Source organism: Panthera tigris, chromosome E3 (genome assembly GCF_018350195.1).
Source record: "Panthera tigris isolate Pti1 chromosome E3, P.tigris_Pti1_mat1.1, whole genome shotgun sequence".
Taxonomy (NCBI): domain Eukaryota; kingdom Metazoa; phylum Chordata; class Mammalia; order Carnivora; family Felidae; genus Panthera; species Panthera tigris.
In genome coordinates, this window is record NC_056675.1 from 16,183,934 (window position 1) to 16,206,521 (window position 22,588).

Sequence of the window (22,588 nt, forward strand, 5' to 3'; positions counted from 1 at the left end):
GGTAAAGGAAGGGCAGATTCACTCTGCTTGAGCTGGGATGTTCACTTTCTGCTCTCAGATACTGGAGCTCCTGGTTCTTGGCCCTCTGACTTTGGACTGGAAGTGAAGCCATCAGCTCTCCTGATTCTCAGACCTTTGGACTTGGACAGAATTATACCCCTAGTTTTCTTGGTTCTCTAGCTGGCAGATGACAGATTGTGGGACTTCTTAGCTTCCATAGCCGCAGTAGCCAATTCCTGTAAGTCTCTTTTTGTATCTGTGTGTATCTAGATATCCTATGTTCTGTTTCTCTGGAGAACCCTAATAAGCCCAGTGAATGATAGAAAATTCCTGACTTCTGCATGGTTCACTTTAAGTCCACACAATTTGTTAGTGAAAAGTCTGTTCCCAGCAATTTTTTTCCAGTTCTGAATAGCTAGATCATCTTTACTAGTATTACTAATTCTACCATTTTTCTTTATACAGTTTAGAAAGCAGTTTCATATAAACAGTTCTTTCACTCACATCCTACAAACATGCTCTGAGCATCTAATCAGTAGAATTGTTAAAATGCATGTTTTTAGTTTAGGTTTTTTTTTTTGTTTTTTGTTTGTTTTTTTTTTGAGAAAAGTGGGGGTTGGGGCAAAGAGAGAAATGGAGAGAGAGAATCCCAAGCAGGCTCCACACTGTCAGCACAGAGCCCGACATGGGGCTCAATCCCCTGAACCATGAGATCATGATCTGAGCCAAAGTCAAGAGTCAGATGCTCAACCGACTGAGCCACTCAGGGGCCCCGAAAATGCAGGTTTTCTATGCCAGAGCTCACTATGCCCTCTCTCTCCTACTGCTTTCTGTGGCATTAAGAAGAGCCAGTTACAAAATTCAGAGCTGAAGGGACGTTAAATGTCATTGGGTTCCACCTCCCCATTTTATAGGTTAAGGGAACAGAACACCAAAGAGGGAAGCACCTCATCAAGGAGCAGCGCATGGACTTGAAAGGGCCTGTTCTTCTGACCGCTGCCCCAACCTCCCAAACTCCATGCACTGGTACACAAAGCCTGTTTCCCAAAACACCTTGTTCAATGGCTAGTTAGAAGCTGGTGAGCTTATTTAATATTTTGCTCTATAGACTCACATATGCCCACTTCACAGGGACAAGCTATTTTTCAAGAGGTACAGGGTCATTCTTAGCACAAGTTCATAAAAAAAGACTGCAAACATGTCATATGTGAAAATCAAGATGTTTTATTGACTTTTATATGTTCTTGGAGAAAACCATTCACATGTAAAAGTTTGACATTTGATATGAGAATTATCCACACTTTATTTTACACATAAATTCTTTAATTTGGGGGTCAGACCTAATTTTTCACTTCAACAGGACTTGCACATGATTACAGTCACAAAATTGGCACACTGTATTAAAAAACTAAATCAGAGCTAGACAAAGTAGGCAGCTTTATTCCAATTTAAATCTCAACATGCACCACCCCTCATACGTAATCTTGGAAGTATCTGCTGTGAGCTTACTAAAATATTAACTACAGAATGTCTGAGGTCACAAATGATTGTTTACAAAATAAAACCTCTTTTCTTAATGCTACTCAATTTGTTGTAGAAAAATATACAAATAAAAATTAGTGCTATTCAAGGCGTTCATTTCAGAATCACATATGACACATTATTTCCCCTCATATAGAGCCATCACAATATGCTAGGTAAAGACTGAGTTACTGATGAAATGCACCTTAGCAACCACTACCAGCTTAGTAATGACACGTCATTTACTATGCTGACCAATTAAACAGGAGAGAGAATTAAAACACTTTCAGGTATTGGGGACACTCAGAATTGGTTCCTGGTCTGAGACTCAGAAATAACTGCTAGAGTAACATGACAAAATTTATATTTCTTCCTGATACAAGAAATTTGCCTAAAAATCTGTAATTATAAAACAGATTTGCTTTTTATGAAGAAATTGCTAACTTTTTTTTTCATGGTTAGATTCCTAGTTGGAGAGGATTCAAATTTTAATTCGGGCCCTCTTTTCCCAGAGGGTGGGGAGGGGTGGCTGGTGGTTGGTATAAGGTATATTTGAGGACTGTTACAATCAAACTATAATAGTTTCCTTTCTTGTGATTATGTAAATTTTAAAGAAAAGAGGTCTCTCATAAGCTATATACAGCAGTTTACACTTCAGTGTTTCTTTTTCACTTGATATACAATTAAAATTAGTTTATGACAAATACTTGTCACATAAATTTCTGTAGGCACATCTAAAATCTGCAGCTTTACTGGAGGGGTGAGGTCTTCAGTGGGATCATGATTCTGGATTCCATTTCCTGAATAAGTGGGACTGAAAACAAGGATCAAGATTACCGTGCTTGTTCTTTTCTAAACAGATTATGGTAAATATACATTAATGAATATGTTGCTGAGAACGTTCAGAGGACATGTTGCTTAAAATCAGAATAGAGGAAAATATAGGACTGATCTCAGGGGCAGAAATGTACAAGCTAATGGTAGATCAATTAACATCCTATGAGATGTTATTAGAATTAAAGCAGATTCTGTTTGGAGATGTGTTTCATTTGTAGGGAATTAGGAAAGTCCATGTTTTAAGAAAAATGGTGCTTTATCAAAAGGTTGAGAACTTTGAACTAAAATAAAGTTATATAGGGGCGCCTGGGTGGCTCAGTCGGTTGGGCGTCCAACTTTGGCTCAGGTCACGATCTCACCCTGTGTGGGTTCGAGCCCTGCATCAGGCTCTGTGCTGACAGCTCAGATCCTGGAGCCTGCTTGTCTCCCTCTCTTCTGCCCTTCCCTACTCACACTCTGTCTCTCTGTATCTCTCAAAAATATATAAACATTGAAAAATTTTAAATAAAGTTGTATAAAATCAAATAATACTGCATTTGACTATACTCTGTAAAGGAAAAGATACACGGTACTTCAAAAACGGTCACTGCTGAATAAAATAGGCCTCTGGAAACTAATGAAAGTGTAAGAACAGGCAACAAAGTCACATGCAATTATATGGTGTTTTGAACTAAAAGACAAGATAATACTTATTTTCTAGAACAAACTACTCTTTGATTTTTGTTAGTAGTATATGAGCTTAAGTGTACCTGAAATGCAACATGATTGGTACTTATTACCTGTGTCAGTATTTCTGGGTTGTATTAAGCCCAACTGTTCTTACAAAAATCAAACCACCAGGATTTCATAGCATACATGCATGCAGGTATGCATGTGCATGCACAGACATGTACATACAGAAAGTCAAAATGTCAATTTTCAAAATTTTTAATTGCTGTATTAAATTATAATGTTTTTGGGAACAGATAATTTTGATGAGAAAGGGAAAGCTTAGGAAAAAATTGTATAATAAATATTCAGAAAAATACAAAAAAAAAAGGTAATGATGTGAAGTGTACATCATGCGAGGGTCTGAAACTGTACCAGACAACGTACATAGTTTTTTTTGTTTGTTTTTTTAAGATTTTTTTTTTTCCTGCACCCAATGTGCGGCTCGAACTTACAACTCTGAGATCAAGAGTTGCATGCTCCACTGACTGAGCCAGCCAGGCTCCCCCCAAACATACTTGAAAGAATGAAAATTCCTTATTGAAAAGAAGTCATGCAACTATTAAAGAAAAATCTGACTAATCTTCATCCCCCCAAACTTATGATTCACCATCCTAGAGCAACATACTATTTAAAAAAAAAGTACAAGGGGCACCTAACTGGCTCAGTCAGAAAAGCATGCGACACTTGAGCTCAGAGTCGTGAGTTCGAGGCCCACGTTGGGTGCAGAGATTACTTAAAAATAAATAAATTAACTAAAAAGTAACATATTAGCTTTAGGGTGAAAGAACATAAAACAGTAAGATGAGAAGAATGACAAGTTTTATGTCTTGAAAATGTTACCTGTATAATACACCAATTCTTCCCAGCCATGTTTATGCCATGCTGCATTCCGTATATCTTCCCTGGTCTGAAGATCCTTGTAAGCTGAAAAATAACCACACGGGAGATACAAGACTTAATCCAAACACACTGTCCTGCATTCCACTAGCTATGTCCAACAAGTACTGATTTAGCTGCTCAGCTGGTTTTCTCAAAGTAACTACTGAGGGAATTTAGTACTAAGCTGGGATAATTGTGAGCTGGTTATTCTGAGAAAAATTATGTTAGGCCTTGTAAGAGAAGCAAATAAACAGCTCTTTAAATTTTACAGTCTAGTGGATTCAAGACCTACCTTTCAAACCGAGGTTCTTCAATAATGTTAAACTCATAACCAGAAACTGTCAGACTGTAATTAAGCAATATTCAATTTTGTTCAACATTTCCAAAGCACTACAATTATCTGGGTGAGAGACTGTGTTCAATGCAGTGGAGAACAAAAAGACAAGTAAAGACAAGGTCAACTGTTGAGCACTGTGGAATACTCGAGAACAGAGCCCACAGGAACAGGGAGGAGACTGGAGAGAGGTGTCTGGAAGGTGTGATTTGACCAGGTGGGTCGGGCTCAGAGGTTGAAAAGAATGTCACTGACAGATAGTAACAGAAGACAAAGGCATGCCAGGTGGAGAGAAGAGCATGGTCAAAGGTATCACGGCCCTTGGTGTCACGTGGTACAATTCAGGTATCTCATCTGGGTGCCTTGGTTGCCAAATCCCAGCCTGGCAAGATCCTTCCAACTACTCACCAGGGAAATGCCTCTTGACAGGGTCAGACAAGATTAAAAGGACAAGAATCAGGGCTTCTAGTTTCTCTATTCTGGGACACACACCCTATTCTTCACAGGGCTTCTTTCTCCTTATGAGAAGACCTACCTTTGTAGGTATAGCAACTTAATCACCTAAAGATAAAATTTCCCTCAACTAGTAATAGACTATAAATTTAGTACCTAAAATTGTGAAGAGGCTGAAAAACAGAAGGAAGAGAAATCTTTTACCTCTTACCACCCAGAGCAAAACAATTTAGCATTCATATGATAAGCAGCAGCATCCAACTGAGGGCAGGTGCATGGCCAGTGCACTGTGTGGTGGCTCCCCCTTGCAGGGAACAGGTTGGAGAGGGCTGTGTTCTTTTTTTTTAATTTCAGTTTTTTAATTTTCTTAGTTAAAATTTTTTTAATTTGGTAAAATATGCATAGCAAAATTAACTTTTAACCATTTTAAAATGTACAATTAGGTGGCATTAAGTACATTCACAATCGTCCCACTTTGTTATCCATCTCTGAAACTTTTTCACCATCCCAAATTAAAACTCTGTATCCACTGAACACTAACTTCCCATTTTCCCCTCCAGGCAGCCCCTAGGAGCCTCTACCCTGCATTCTGTCTCTGTGAATCTGCCTATGCTAGGCACCTCATGTAAGCGGAATCTAATGTTTTCAAGGCTCATCTATGTTGAAGCACGTATTGGCATTTCGTTCCTTTTTTGGAAACAATGTTCTATTATATATACATACCACATTTTGTTTATCTGTTTATCCATCAGTGGACACTTGGGTTTGAGGCTTTTTAAAGGCAGGAAGCACTTGGTCAAGTTCATATTACTGGGGAGAGGGAGCCCATAGATGGGGGTGGTGGAACAGATGGACGGGGCAGGGCCTGGAGGAAGGTGAGGAAGGAATGGCATCAAGTGCGAGGGTAAAAGGAAGAGGTGCTGTGTTGTAGAATGACCTGCTTTGAAAAAGCCAGAAGTGCCCACGGCTGAGCCTGGTTCAGTTGCTGACGATTCTAGGTGATGGATTTATCATTTGTGAGGCACAGGTACCTCACTGTGGTTTGTAGTGGTGAGGATTAAAGAGAATGATGCAGAAAATAACACGCTGGAGGTGCCCGATAAACACGGTTCTCTAAAAAATGTGGAAAAGTGAGGGTAAGTTTTTGGGGCAGGCTACTGAGAATTCATCTCTGCATATCTCGATGCTTTTTCCTATATAATAGGGTAGTGGACATCTGGGACACTGACTGGGGACAACAAAGGAAGGTAGAGAAGAGTACTGCCTAAGCAAAGACACATGCCGCAATCTGGCCGCTCTCCAATGCCAGAGCACCACACTCTTCCTGGCTTCTGCGTCTCTGCGTGGAGGAGCAACTTGGTGAACTCCTTGTCAACTGCTGTTGTGAAGCCTTAAGTCCTCCCCATGGGACGGAGTTGAGGGCCTATGCTCCCCACAGCTTCTGTGAGAGCTCTGCCACTTACACCCGCCAGTGCCTGTCTGCTCTGTCACCCGCGAGTCCCTATCCAGACACACTGGAAACCCTGACGTGAGTGGAGTGGGTACATGGCTTGCCCTCTGCCTGAGAGTCAAAGCACATGGCAACCCTGACCATCAAGTTCCTGTGCTCAGATACCGAGGGTGTCTGGGAAGGTGCGCAGGAGCCAAGCCTGAGGGGAAGGTGAGGGAAGAGGTCTGACTTTTCAGTTTATATCCTCCAGACAGACCACATAATTATTTAAAAAACAAAACAAAACAAAACGGCTTCACCCCTACCTTGAACCCATAAAGGTTAAATTATGTTTAGTACAATCTCTAAAGGCAGGGACATATGTTTTGAAGATTTGTTCCCAAATCTATTATATTTGACAACTCTGGTATTTATGAAGTCAAATCCCAGTTAGCTAGAGAACCAAGGTCCCTAGGACAACGTTGCACCTGATGCTCGTGGGAGCATCTATTATTTGGTGCAGGGTTTTCAGTTGCTTACACACCAGGGAGGCCCAGTGTGTGCAGCTGAGATCAGCAACTGGTTGAAGCAGTGATTGGTGGAGGTGAGGATGGGGGTCTCTTCCCCAGACCCTGATGGTGTAAAAACTACTTTTCTTGCCTCAAGCTTTCCACTTCAGACTTAGGTCCTCAGCAGGTCTCTTACCATTTAGCCAGTCTGCACTATTTACAGTTTTCTGACCACTGTTTATAAAAATTCCCGTATCTCCATCACTGTTCTAGCTCTTCCTGCTTGACTTTACCTGCAACCTATTTAGATCTGAAAGTCTAGCTCATATTCACCTTTCACTGATTTTCCTCAACTACATGTTAGTTTATATCCCTTTAAGCGCTGGGAGTGCCCCGAATATAACTGTGTTACTGATCACACATTGCCTCGTGGCATATCCCTTATGTTGTCTTAATCCTTCATTAGCCCTGTCACTTATCTTTGTAAGCCTGCCATGCTAACACAGCAGGCTCTCAGGGTGCAGCACGTGGTGGGACTGAGCAGTCAAACCAACATCTCAGTTTATTAATATGGTCTGGAAATGATTTACACTTTTCATTTTTTAAACTTTAATAAATAGGGGTGCCTCGGTGGCTCAGTCGGTTGAGCAATGGACCTTGGCCCAGGTCATGATCTCACAGTTTGTGGGTTCGGGCCCCACGTTGGGCTTACTGCCATCAGTGCAGAGCCGGCTTCAGGTTCTGTTCCCCTCTCTCTGCCTTTCCTCTACTTGTATTCTCTCTCTCTCTCTCTCAAAATAAACAAACATTTGAAAAAAACCCACAAAAACTTTAATAAACATACAGACGTACCCAGAATGTACCAAGCTATTACTTAGACCTAATTCCTGTTCTTAGCAGGGAGACAGACACAAATAGCCACACGTGATTACCTACATGATACTGGGCTCTGGGGGTTCAAGAGGAGAGTGACACTCATTAGCGGGGGAGAGGGGGCACACCTGAGTCAGGCCCTGAGAGATACTAACGATGGTGCCAAACAAAAGTGGGCAGGGTTGGAAAAGGTACACAGAGAAGGGCCTCTGGACAATGTAATCAGACACAAGGCAGGCAGCGAGTGAGTGTGTGGGGAGGTGTTTCTCTGGTAAAATGCAGGATTGTTTCTGAGGAGTCATGGGAAGTGTCTAGAAAGGGACAACAGTTTTACCATCTTCCCTCTCCCACGGCTGCCTGTTCCTTTCACCACTATTCCCACTCCCACGTCAGCTGCTAACGTGCCACAAATCTACAGGCTTTTCACTGTTGACCTCTTTCCTTGCAGACAGTTCATCACTGTTGACCTCTTTCCTGGTAGATAGCCCAGCATTTACTTTCCATCTATGATGTTTGGATTTGCTATGGTGTTTAAAGTTACTGACTTGAGATGTGCTTTATTGCCTAGTTTAATTTATTTGGTAATGAACCCTGAAATCCCAGTAACACAAAAATGAAGGAAAAAACACATACCCCAAAGATGATGCACCATATATAGCTGCCCAATCTGAGAGAAGAATCCTCCAACTGCTTCATTACCATCCTGTCTGAAGCGAATTGCACGAGCCCTGGAAGGGACAATGACAATGTTCAGATACTGAATCAGGTGCATTAAAAAGAATCAGATTTTTTCTATCCTCAGAGCAAGTTGTTCAATATGAAGACTGTTTTTTTAACTACCAAATGCAATTGAATGTTATTTTAATATACAGAACCTATATAAGATGTAAATGTACTTTTCTGTTACCAGAAGAGTCATTTTTAGGGGAAATGGACAGTAATGACTAAACAAAATCAATGTTTCAGAATACATGGTTGCACTCCTGATTCTTGACATAAAGTCAAGAAAATTGGCAGAGGATAGGACCTGTCAACTTAAACAGAACTGCTTCTCCAAGAACCTGCTGAGGGAAAGCGACAAAAACCTGGATATTAGAACACTCAAGATGCCAAGAGTTACTATATCTAAGGGAGACAGGGGCCGCCCTGGAGAGTGGGGTTTAAGACAGAGGAGAAGGGAGCACACCCTCAAAGCAGCTGCAGACCATGATTTCTGAAGACACATGAGCTTTCTAAACTCAAAGGGAGATTCTTCAACCTCTTGGACAGCACATGGAAAAACATGAATGTGGAGCTTCCTGCTGATATACCATCACTATCAAAACTGGAACTGCCTCGTGGTATTATAATAGTGTTGTATGGTGACAGAAGGTAGCTACACTTGCCCAATCACTGTGCTATACACCTGAAACTAATTTAACATGTGTGTCAATTATACTTCAATAAAAAATGAAAGAAAAAGATTCTGCCTCTTGTTTTTTTTTTTTCCCCTTACCAGAATGAACCATCAGGAAAATGAGTACCAAATGGCATTCCTGTGTGTGGGAGAATATGTGTATATATATATATATATATATATATATATATATATATGTGTGTGTCTGTGTATAACATGAAATTCTGCTTATCTTGAAAAAGAAAACCAAAGCCGGAGGAATCACAATCCTAGACTTTAAGCTATACTACAAAGCTGTAATCATCAAGACAGTATGGTACTGGCACAAGAACAGACACTCAGATCAATGGAACAGAATACAGAACCCAGAAATGGACCCACAAACGTATGGCCAACTAATCTTTGACAAAGCAGGAAAGAATATCCAATGGAATAAAGACAGTCTCTTCAGCAAGTGGTGCTGGGAAAACTGGACAGCGACATGCGTAAAAATGAACCTGGACCACTTTCTTACACCATACACAAAAATAAACTCAAAATGGATGAAAGACCTAAATGTAAGACAGGAAGCCATCAAAATCCTCAAGGAGAAAGCAGACAAAAACCTCTTTGACCTTGGCCGTAGCAACTTCTTACTCAACACATCTCCGGAGGCAAGGGAAACAAAAGCAAAAATGAACTACTGGGACCTCATCAAAATAAAAAGTTTCTGCACAGCGAAGGAAACAATCAGCAAAACTAAAAGGCAACCAACAGAATGGGAGAAGATATTTGCAAATGACATATCAGATAAAGGGTTAGTATCCAATCTATAAAGAACTTATCAAACTCAACAACTAAAAAACAAATAATCCAGTGAAGAAATGGGCAAAAGACATGGATAGACACTTCTCCAAAGAAGACATCCAGATGCCCAACCAACACATGAAAAAATGCTCCACATCACTCATCATCAGGGAAACACAAATCAAAACCACAATGAGACACCACCTCACACCTGTCAGAATGGCTAACATTAACAACCCAGGCAACAACAGATGTTGGCAAGGATGTGGAGAAAGAGGATCTCTTTTGCATTGTTGGTGGGAATGCAAGCTGGTGCAGCCACTCTGGAAAACAGTATGGAGGTTCCTCAAAAAACTAAAAATAGAACTACCCTATGACCCAGCAATTGCACTACTAGGCATTTATCCACGGGATACAGGTGTGCTGTTTCGAAGGGACACATGCACCCCCATGTTTATAGCAGCACTATCAACAATAGCCAAAGTATGGAAAGGGCCCACATGTCCATGGATGGATGAATGGATAAAGAAGATGTGATATATATATATATATATATATATATATATATATATATATATACATACACACACACACACACACACACACACACACAATGGAGTATTATTCAGCAATCAAAAAGAATGAAATCTTGCCATTTGCAACTATGTGGATGGAACTGGAGGGTATTATGCTAAGTGAAATTAGTCAGAGAAAGACAAAAATTGTATGACTTCACTCATATGAGGACTTTAAGAGACAAAACAGATGAACATAAGGGAAAGGAAACAAAAATAATATAAAAACAGGGAGGGGGACAAAACAGAAGTGACTCATAAATATGGAGAACAAACTGAGGGTTACTGGAGGGGTTGTCGGAGGGGGGATGGGCTAAATGGGTAAGGGGCACTAAGGAATCTACTCCTGAAATCATTGTTGCACTATATGCTAACTAATTTGGATGTAAATTTAAAACAATAAAAAATAAAAGAAGTTTTGAAAAGACAAAAAAAGAAAAACAAAACAAACAAAATAAGTGAATTCATCAGTTGCCTTATAGAGTCAAGGTACAAATTCTAATTCATCTCTATATCCTCATTTAAAAAAATGGAGATTTTATAAATGATACTTTTAATGATATAATAAAAAATGTTGAAAGGCTAGAAATGAAAAGTTTATAGGTCTTGTATATGGGATATTATAAAACATTGTGAAAAAAGAAAATCAGAACACAAAAAAAGAAATTGTGATTAAATTGACTAAAAATTTGCACTTGTCTTAAACTTTCCTTTTAAAATTTCCTACTGCAAGCGTGTCAGTTCCTTAAACACCTTCTTTCAGATTTGTACCAACTACTTGATATTTAGTGATGCATCTGAAATCCTAAAACTATTTTTAGAAAATGTATGTTTCCCAAAAGCAGTTTTCTAGAATCAAACTTAAAAATGAAAAAAGTGGCTTGAACAATACAGGGAGGTCACCCAGAAAAGCACAGCTGGAGACCGCCCACCACAGACTACCCAGTAAATTTACATCAACACGTTTTGGTCTAAAGTCTGTGATCAGGGTGTCAGAATTGACAGGACTTGGGAAGATAGATTCATTATAGTTAATTTAGAAGAGTTGGGGGCATATGAACAAGGATATCAATCTACTAACATCTACCGTGAGACAGTACTCTTGGGGGACAAGATATCTGAGTTGGCTTGACCAGAACATTTTTGTCCTGGAGGAAAACTTCATAGCAACTGAATTAGAACATCAAGGAAGCAGCGGGGTATAGGATCAGAGCAAGGGCAACCGCAGTGGGAGTGATAAAGCCAGCCTCCTTAAGATCAATTTGTACATCTCAGCTCTCATACCCATAAGCTCAACTCTGAGGGTGACCCAAGCTTTTAGGCTCTTTTGTGGTGAAGGAGGGATCTCTTGCTATTGCTCCCATGGGCTACCCCTAAATGATATTAAATTGTTTAACCTTTATATCTAGAATTAAGTGATTGATAGCTTCACAAAAATTACAAATCTGATTGGTAAATTATTGAAATTAAGCAGATCACTTTAACGTGCATTCTAACTTAGAGGTGGGGAAAAACTGTCTTTCACTGATAGTGATAAATATTCAGGATTATTAATTTCATTATGAATTTTTCTAATTCAGTTACAGTAGGCAAAGAAAACGTACTTGCCTTAGCCTCGTAATAATCAGAAGCATGTACTGAAGAGGAGATCACCATCTTAAATAGTTACCTATATGCCAAAATATAAATTGAATGCTGAGCTGGATTTATAAATAATTTTTTAAGTAACTGAAGAATAAATCTCAGTACTTCCTTGTGAAAGCCACGGTGGACAAATCTTTTTTTTTTTTTTAAGTTTGTTTTTTTGTTTATTTATTTATTTATTTATTTAGACAGCAGAATGCATGAGTGAAGGAGGGTGTGTGTGTGGGGGGTAAGACAGAGAATCTTAAGCAGGCTCCACACTGTCAGCTGTGCTGACAGTTGTGGGGTTCAAATCCACAAACCAGGAGATCATGACCTGAGCTGATAATAAGAGTTGGATGCTCAACTGACTGAGCCACCCAGGCACCCCCATGGTGGGCAAGTCTTAATTAGTAACATGCAAAAATAGAAATAATGAATGATCCTATTCTGTGGGCAACTAAATTATTACATTTATAAGGCCCCTCCCTAAAAAAGGTCCCTTAATAAAATGGTGCCTATAGGTACTAACTGTATAACAGTATACAATTAAATATGTATTTCTTAGTTTTCAAATTAAAAAAAATTCTAACTTGCATTATGTAGCCTTTGATGACCCAAGAAGAAAAGATTTATTAGAAATATGAATCATGGGGGCACCTGGCTGGCTCAGTTGGTGAAGCGTGCAACTCTTGATGTCTGGGATGTGGGGTCAAGCCCCATGTTGGGTACAGAGATTACTTAAAAAGAAACTCTTAAAAAAAAAAAAAAAGAATCACAGAGCCATTTTTTGGACCTAGATCTTAGAAATTATGTAGTTCAAAGCAAGAAATTTCAAAACTGGAAAAAAAAAAGAACACATGGAAGGAAATGGATAGTGCTTTCGTTTAAATCAAGGCTAGCAAAGCAGACCCTCAGACTAAATCCCCTGCTCTGTTGCTTGTTTTGATGGCCCAGAACCTAAGAATGATTTCTACATTTTTAAATGCTCGAAAATCTAATCAAAAGAATATTTTGTGATACATGAAAATCATGACATTCAAATTTCAGCAACCATAAATAAAGTTTTGTTGGAACACAGCCATGCTCACCCATTTACAAATAGTTCACGGCTGCTTGCACACTAAAATAGCAGAGTTAAATAATCGTTATGGACCCAGAACAGTCCACACAGCCTAAAATATATTTTTTTAATTTTTTATGTTTTATTTTTATTTTTGAGAGAGCCAGACAGAGAGAGACAGAGCACGAGGGAGACACAAAATCTATGAAGCAGGCTCTAGGCTCCAAGCCGTCAGCAGAGAGCATGATGCAGGGTTCAAACCGGTGAACCATGATATGACCTGAGCTGACATCAGACGCTTAACTGACTGAACCACCTAAGCACACCAAAGCCTAAAATATTTATTATTTGTTCCTTTACAGAAAAGGTTACCAACCTGATTTAAATAAAATATTCTCTATTCCTAATTTTTAAAGTGTTTCTTATTAGAAATTAGTGTCTCTAGGGGCACCTGGGTGGCTCAGTCAGTTAAGCGTCCGACTTTAGCTAAGGTCATGATCTCACGGTTTGTGGGTTTGAGCCCCGTGTCAGGCTCTGTGCTGACAGCTCGGAGCCTGGAGCCTGCTTTAGATTCTGTGTCTCCCTCTCTCTCTGCCCTTCTCCTGCTCATGATCTGTCGCTCTCAAAAATAAATAAACTTTTTTTTTTTTAAAGAAATTAGTGTCTCTAATAAAATAAAACTGGTATTCAATATTTTCAAATGACTTCTGAACATGTATTAGGATGATTTTTAAACTGTCTTTTAAATTATGATTTAAAACATTCTGGCCACCTAGATTTTTAAAATATCAATACTTTACATTTTCTCGTATTTGTTTCAGACTGAACACCACAGAAACAGGTGAAGCTCCCTTTGCATTCTCCTCCCCACCCCCACCCACCCTCCCCCATGAGTTACATTCTGGAAGCAGTTACCTCTTTTGAAAACATGTCTTCCTGTCTATGGTTTTGTATTTCTACTTCATATGTATGTATCCATGAACAACAGTTCTATCTTTTCATATAATTGTTATATACAACTTGTTTATAGGACTCTTTTGTTACATCATTTAAAAATTTACCTAAGGGGCACCTGGGTGGCTCAGTCGGTTAAGCCTCCCACTTTGGCTCCGGTCATGATCTCACGGTTTGTGAGTTCAAGCCCTGCGTCCAGCTCTGTGCTGACAACTCAGAGCCTAGAGCCTGCTTTAGATTCTGTGTCTCCCTCTCTCTGCCCCTCCCCCATTTGCACTCTCTCTCAAAAATAAATAGACATGAAAACAACTTTACCTAAAAGACATCACGTTGTACACATTAACTAGCTCTTTCTCTTGAACTTGGTGTTTTCAATGCTTATCCATATGCAGATCTGTTTTACTTTAACCACCATATAAGATTCTACTGCAGAGGCGTGCCTGGGTGGCTCAGTTGGTTAAGCGTCCACCTTTGGCTCAGGTCATGATCTTGCAGGTCATGGATCTGAGCCCTGTGTAGTAGTAGATTCTACTGCATGAATATATATAATCTATTCCCCTCAGGCACAGAAGTTGTTTACAAGTTTGGCAACTGGCCTTGGCAAAGACCTTTTCTTCTTATGTAACCACTAGTTTCTGCCCTCTGTTCAACATTTACCAACCACCCAGGATGTGCCAGGTCTTGTAGACAGAGTTGTAGAACTAGAAACTAGAGACTCCACTGGGGTGACAAGTGCTCTAACAGAGGCATGGGGGCCAGGTATTTGGGGTGCAGAAGCCAGACACCTATTACAGCCTCAACTGTGTTATATTTATCAATGTCCTCTTTTTGAATTATTCTTGGTTTCATGGTATAAATTCTCTTTGGTAAGGTGTGTGCATCATTAGCAGCTTTACTGAGGTATATTTTACATCCTGTAAAATTCACTTAGGTGTAAATATATATACATATATATATTTAGTAAATTTACAGACTTATGCAATCATCACAATCCAGTTGTGCTAAAAGATCCCTTGTGCCCATCTACAATCATTTTCTGTTCCCACCTCTAGCCCCAGGAAACCACTGATCTTTCTGTCTCTATAGATTTGCTTTTTCTGGATATTTCATACAAATGGAATCACAGAATATATGCTGCTTTGGACTCTTTCACATAGCATGTTATTGAGGTTCACCTATATTTGTAGTGCATATCAGCAGTTCACTTCTTTTTACTGTTGAATAGTATTCCATTACGTGGATGCAGCACAGCCTATTTTTCCTTCACTCTGCTGACGGGCATTTTAGGCTATTTCCACTATTTGGTTATTATGAAATGCTATGATCACTGTATATGAGTTTATATGAATGCATGCTTTCATTCTCTTGGGTATATACCTAGGAATAGAACTGTGAGGTCATATGGTAATTCCATGTTTAACATTTTGAGTAACTGCCTATTTTCCGAAGTGGCTGTACCACTTAACATTCTCATCAGCAAGGTATGAGGGCCCCAACTGATTCACAACTTCACCAACATGTGTTATGATCTGTCTTCTTAGTGAAAGCCATCTGAATGTTTGTGACGTCTTCTCTCTTTGTGATTTTACTTTGCATTTCCTTAATGACTGGGAGTGTTGAGCACTTTTTCACGTGCTTATTAGGCATTTATACATTTCTTTTGGTGAAATGTCTATTCAAATCCCTTGCCCACTGAAAAAATTTTTTAAAAATTTATTTCATGATTATTTATTTTTTATTGTGGTAAAAAACACATAACATTAAACTTACCTCAGCCATTTCACAGTTTAGTAGTGTCCCAAACACTCACATTGTTGTGCAAGGGATCTCCAGAACTTTTTGATCTTGTCAAATTTAAACTCAATACTCACTAAACACCAAGTCCCCTCCACCTGGACCCTGGCAACTATTCATTTTCCATTACTGTGATTCTAACTACTTTAGAGACTTTGTTATTAGTGGAATCATATACTATTTGTCCTTTTATGAATGGCTTAATGTCCTCAAGGCTTATCCATATTGTAGCACATGGCAGAGTTTCCTTCTTTGAAAGGCTGCATAATATTCCCTTATATGTATATATCACATTTTCTTGATCCATTCATCTCTCGATGGATATTTGGGTTGCTTCCACCTCTTGGCTACTGTGACTAATGCTTGCAATGAAAATTAATGGGAAAATATCTCTGAGATGCTGCTTTGAATTCTTTTGATTAGAAACTTAGAAGTAGAATTGTTGATCATATGGTAATTCTATTTTTCATGTTTTGAGGAACCTCTGTATTGTTTTCCATAATTACTACAACATTTTACATTCCTACCAACTGCACAAAGGTTCCAATTTTTCTGTATCTTCACCATACTTGTTACTTTCTGTTCTCTTGATAATGGCCATCATAAAAGATGTGAGATATCTTGTTTTAGGGTTTTTTTTAATCTCATTTGATTTGCATTTCTCTTATAATTAATGATGCTAAGCATCTTTTCATATGCTTTTTGGCTGTTTGTATATCTGTGAAGAATCGTCTATTCAAATCCTTTGTCCATTTTTGAAATGGGTTATTTGTCTTCTTATTACTGAGTTGTAGGACTTCTTTACATATACTAGATACAAGTCCTTTATCAGATATGATTTGTAAAATTTTCTCCCAGTCTTGTGACTTGCATTTTAATTTTTTAAATGATGCCCTCTGAATTACAAAGTTTTTAATTTTGATAAATTATAATCTATCATTTTCTTTCATGGATTTTGGTGTTGTATGCTTAACCTAGGTCACAAAGACTCTCTCCTACGTTTGCTTCTAAAACCTTTATGTTATGGTTAATTTTTGTGTATAATGTGAGGCAGGGGTCTAAATTCATCCTTTTGCAAAGATATCGAGTTGTCTTAGCACCCTTTGTTGAAAAGACTATCCCCATGGAATTTACTTTGGTGCATGTGTTGAAATTTACTTGGTGCATGTGTTGAAAATTTACTTGGTACAAATGGCTCATATTTATGAGTTTACTTATGGACTTGCACTTCCGTTCCACTGATCTGTATATACCTGTTCTTATGCCAGTACCACACTGTCTTGATTACTGTAGCTTTGTAGTCAGTTTTGAAATTGAGATCTGTGAGTCCTCCAACTTTGTTCTTTTTTAAGGTTGTGTTAGCTGTTTGGGTCCTTTGCATTTCTGAAGCCTGCCGGGATTTTGATTGGAATTGTGATGAACCTATAGATCAGTTTGGGGAAAAGCTGGTAGTTTGCTACTTAAGTGAAGAAAAAAACCCCGAGCAACTGTGTCATTGTGGTGCTGTTTATGTGACAAAAACATTTCAAAAAAAGGTAATATCCAAGAATATGAAATTACTTAATGCAACACTGGGTTTTATTAAAAAAAAAAAAAAATAGAGGTGCTTGGGTGGCTCAGTTGGTTAAGTGTCCGACTTTGGCTTAGGTCAAGATCTCACATTTTGGGAGTTTGAGCCCCGTGTGGGTCTCTGTGCTGACAGCTCAGCGCCTGGAGCCTGCTTCAGATTCTGTGTTTCCCTCTCTCTCTGCCCTTCTCCTGCTCATGCTCTGTCTCTCTCAAAAATAAGCAAACATTAAAAAAAAAAAAACAGAGTCCTTATCTCTTAGAGATATATACTGAAATATTTATGGATGACATGACATGCTGTTTGGATTTACTTTCAAATAATCTGGGTTGGGAGAGTTAGACCTAAGCAAGACCAGCCATGTGTTGGTAACTACTGAAACTAAGCGATGGGAATGGAAGGGGGTGGGTGGGGCAGGGAGATCCACGGTATTAGTCTCTCTAGTTTTGTATACGTTTGAAAAATTCTGTAATAGAAACATCAAACAAAACAGTCTAATATCAAATCATGGTTTTATCCCCAGATTTTATTCCTGAATTAACACTATGGCCTAAAATAATCTATTAATAAGATTACAAAGTCACCATTTGGTAATATACTCACCAGTAATTGCCCCATTCAATCATAGTTCCTGGCTGAAAAGAGATTTGGATTTTGAGTTTGTTAGTTCTGTGAAGAAATACAGGAACAGCAGTATAAAAAATATCAAATGACAAAACTAACTTAAAAATGAAGTGTAACAAAATAAAAAATGTAACAAAATATTATTCACTGCGCACATACCTATCCCATAGTGAGAGTCCTATTCTATTCTATTCTATTCTATTCTATTCTATTCTATTCTATTCTATTCTATTCTATTCTCATACACGAAGACAATATTTATAGTAAGTCATCTAATTATGGTTATCAAAACCATAGTTGAGCCCATCCTCCAGATGTACTGAAATGATGATTAAGTTGTTGGTACCCATTCAGACTTTATGGTGAAATAAGAAAAAAAATTCAATTTAAGTAAATTTAACAAGGACATCACTATTTTTTTTTCCAGTATAATGGTGAGTTATTAGACTACTAAGATCTACTGATATGTACTCCTTTTAACAACATTGCTATGTTGCTATCTGGGTTTTCTTTTTTTTTTTTTTCTTAAATATAATTTATTGTCAAATTGGCTTCCATGTGACACCCAGTGTTCGTCCCGACAAGTTGGGGCTTTCTTTCTAGTAGTCACTTAGTGGGGAAACATCAAGAAAGTTTTAAAATATTATTCCCTTTGACTCTTATGGTGCCGTCTAACTTATTCAGCAGTCTCATTTTTATTATATAGAGAAGTATTGCTCTAGTTCAATTACAGTAGATGCTCTGTATTATAGCTAGTCCTGCATTTTAGGTCTTTCCTCTTAAAAATAGCAATGCTATATAGAAAAAAGTCAAATGACAAACATTATGTGTAAGATTATAAAAAATAAAAGAGCTTAGCAAAAGAGAAGGAATGAGAGAGAAGAAGATAAAAAAAAGAAAGAAGAGAAGGACTGGACAGGGGAGAAAATAAGCCAATCAAAATATTAAGCCAAACACATCACAAAATGTAAAGTCCACTTGTGTGGTAGGCATTGGGCTGCCAGTGCTTCCTCACAGAAGAATGGGAGGACAGCTGGTGGGTATTTCTGTACTTACTCGGAGCTGGTAAGATCGGAGTTCATATATATTCGGTCCTGACCGTGGGACAGGCTCATTCCAGAAACTGAACTCCAACAGCAGCTGATTCTTCCTAGAGAGAAGCATGTTGCTTCTTGCCTTGCGGAATTCCACAAATGCCTTTGAGGGAAAAAACATGCTCATTATATCTTCTAGTATTTACATATAAATCCACTTTAGTATCACTTATGTTCCTCTTAGAATACTATCAAAAACAGGGCCCCAGGTGGCCCAAGACAGCCCCAGTTTACATCCCGTTGAACCAGCATAATAACTAAAGCATTCATTTTCACTCTCAAAAGTGTCCAGATTTAGACACCAAACTACACGGCCATCTAATTACTTAAATAACAATATTAACTACTGAAATAACAACTTAATCTCCTACCTTTTTAAGTCCTCCTAACAGTGTCTGACAACATATTAACAAAAGTGACATAGAGACTACAAAACACCAGATAGTCCAAAGCCACTTATATTTGGACAGGGAATCTACACCAAAGGTTTTCTTTCCTAATAATGGACGGCTGTTAAAATTCTCTTCATTGACCTGTACCTATTCCTGAAGGGAGTGGGGAGGACAGGGATGTCAGCCCAAAGGAAAGACTATGTGGTTGACAGTTCCTGAAGCAGGTATGTGTTAGGTAATCCAGGGCTGACTGTGTCTACTGCGCTGACTTACTGGCATCAAAGTACCAGTTTCTCAGTTTCAAAGTACAACTGATTTTATAGTAAGAACTGTTATGTTAACAGTATTACAATGGGTTAGTTATGTTTCAATACAACTTCAAGAATCCAAAGAGTAAAACTTTTATTAATGTTAAAGAATGGTGACAGAAAAGAGTCATTGAATTCTGTGCTATCATTTATTGTATCAGTCTGAATACATAAACCTTTTTCAAAATCATTACCTGATTTTCTCTGAGTTTATTCATGACCTCTGTGAGGGCTGGATAGCCTCCTTCGTACCTCCAGAGGTGGACTGAAATATATTTTGAAAGATAACATACATTTAGAGTTTTATGACACTCCTACCTTGAAAATATTCTATATACACACAACGTTAACACAGTACAAAACTGTGATATGCCATGTGGTAGCCTATGAGTACATCATAAAGTTTCAATATAGATTCAAGCGTTAAAACAATACAAAAGTAGTTTTTGTAATCAATTACTGGAGAAACTACTTTAGCCATAAAAGCAGACTGACACTTGGAAAGCTTTGATTTTAAAAGCAAACATTAAATATTATGTATGTCGTTAACAGTAAAGGCTTAGGGAACAAGTGTTTATTCCAAAGACTTCTGCTTCCTACCAGCTTGATCTTGCTCGCCATACCACGTGTTCCAAGTCCCCACCAAAGTACAAGGGTAATGCTTATCTTCGTGTATCTTTGGCAACACCTCTTGACTTAAAGAGAAGAAATAGCAACACCAATTAAACAACTGACAAGATTATACCAGATGGACAACACATGATCAGCAATAGGAAAAAGGCCATCTACTCTGTTCCAACAACTGACCTCAGAATATTTATGATACTATAATGTGCAGAATTAACATTTTAGCTGAATTCTACTATGCTCTAATGTCCCACTTATCGGAGGGTTAGGTTTCTGTTACCCAGCTACCTACAATCGTTGTAAACAACTCAAGGAAAGTGATAAAAATGGATAAGGAAGAGCAAAAGGTCCCAGGGTTCCAGGAACTACATGGATCTACTATTTGCTGTTTCAGGAAAAAAAAAAAAAAGTACCTAGGGATGGTGAAGTTTCTAAAAGCTATGTTCTGCTGGTTCCCGAGATAGGAAGGAGAGAAACACAAACAGTAGAAAAAGAGCATGGAAGAAATAAGAGAAGAAAGTAATGTTTAAGATAGGGGAGACAACAGAAGCAGCATAAGCAGGCAGAAGTAGCAGGGGCAGAGAATAAGTTGGCCATAAGAAGGGAGGAAGAAGAAAGAGCTAGAACACAACACGGTCTGGAAGCAACCCAGCTCTAACAGTCTCAGAGGGCATGGACATGGCAAAACAATCCAAATTAAAGATACAACATGGAGCATAAATTAGGTTCTATTCAATTCAACCAGCGGAGGGGATTTAGGAAGTATCACATAATCCCACGTTGAACACACACCCCCAATTCATTACCAGTGATTGTACAGGAGTAGTAGCAAAGCCATGGCAGGTCATAGCAGTGTATTAATTTAACAGAGGTGTCAGTACTTGGATCCATTGAAACCTTCCTATGGTACAGATTCGAATGTACAGGGAACAGGCATTAACTGTGCCACACCAAAAGAAAAGCTAAAATCTGCACACTTTTTGATAGAAAAATTATGATGAAAAAGTACAACAGAAATTCAACAATAAATGCAAAAAGATATCAAGGGTCAGAAATGGAACCTGTTCAAACTATTTGCTAACACTGAGTGATATTAAGTTACTGATCACCACCAGATGCTAGGGCACCAGAACAGAGTATACATGCATAGTTAACAGAGAAAATCTCAGAATGTTCTTATATTTAACTAAATGAAAACCCATGTATTTTTATGACTCAGTACAATGACCACACCATGTGTAATTTTTGAAATGCCACCCTTCAAAAAATACACATGATGTGATCATTGTAGTGGGTCAAAAATACTTATGTTTAGGGGCACCTGAGTGGCTCCATTGGCTAAGCATCCAACTTCGGCTCAGGTCATGATCTTATGGGTCGTGAGTTCAAGCCCTGCATCAGGGTCTCTACTGTCAGCACAGCAGATCCTCTGTCCCCCTTTCTCTGCCTGTCCCCTGCTTGTGCTGTTTCTCTCAAAAATAAATAAATAATCATTAAAAAAAGACTTTTTATTAAAAAAATTTTTTTTAACATTTATTTATTTTTTGAGACAGAGAGAGACAGAGCATGAATGGGGGAGGGTCAGAGAGAGAGAGGGAGACACAGAATCTGAAACAGGCTCCAGGCTCTGAGCTGTCAGCACAGAGTCCGATGAGGGGCTCGAACTCAGAGACCGCGAGATCATGACCTGAGCCTAAGTCGGGCACTCAACTGACTGAGCCACCCAGGTGCCCCAAAAAAAGACTTTTTAGAAATAACACAGGACTGATGGAAATCAGGGGTGGGGAAACATGGATTATGTAAAATTACTGGAAACGGGATTCCTTTTTGTCACATGACATGAGCAGGAAGTAAACAACCCCAATTTGGAGCCAGTGTAGAAGAAGAAAATCTAGACAGATGACCCAGGTGGGATCCAGAAAGGGGCTGGGGGCCTGATAACGGGACCTAGGTTTTTTACCAACACAAAGTCATATCCTCTTTGTTGGGAGCTCCAAAGCAGCCCTCGGAAGCCCTGGCCTTACATGAATGAAAGTTGTAAGGCAGGTAGTACTTTTACTCAGATGGGTCAGGCAGAACCTTAGCATTGGGGCCTCTAAACACCAGGCAGGAGTTAAGTCTTTACGTACCAGAAACAGGGAGCTACTGTAAGTTTCAGAGAGAAGGAAAAAACATGATGAAGGAGAAAGCAGAACTCAGGTAGATCAATTTGACAAACTTCTGAGTAATGGATCGGGTG

General features: G+C 38.8%; 1 protein-coding gene across 1 annotated transcript in view; it reads right to left on the bottom strand.

The window, feature by feature from the left end:
* Positions 1 to 1,206: 1,206 nt before the first annotated feature.
* Positions 1,207 to 22,588, bottom strand: part of NIPSNAP2 (nipsnap homolog 2) — a 35,575-nt gene continuing 14,193 nt past the window's right edge. The window contains exons 4-10 of the mRNA XM_042971755.1: positions 20,323 to 20,417; positions 19,917 to 19,987; positions 18,985 to 19,125; positions 17,908 to 17,939; positions 8,180 to 8,274; positions 3,910 to 3,993; positions 1,207 to 2,335 (exon numbers count right to left, since the gene is read on the bottom strand). Coding sequence (XP_042827689.1) covers positions 2,271 to 2,335; positions 3,910 to 3,993; positions 8,180 to 8,274; positions 17,908 to 17,939; positions 18,985 to 19,125; positions 19,917 to 19,987; positions 20,323 to 20,417 — 583 coding nt within the window. The 3' untranslated portion in view covers positions 1,207 to 2,270. The remainder of the gene's footprint in view (positions 2,336 to 3,909; positions 3,994 to 8,179; positions 8,275 to 17,907; positions 17,940 to 18,984; positions 19,126 to 19,916; positions 19,988 to 20,322; positions 20,418 to 22,588) is intronic.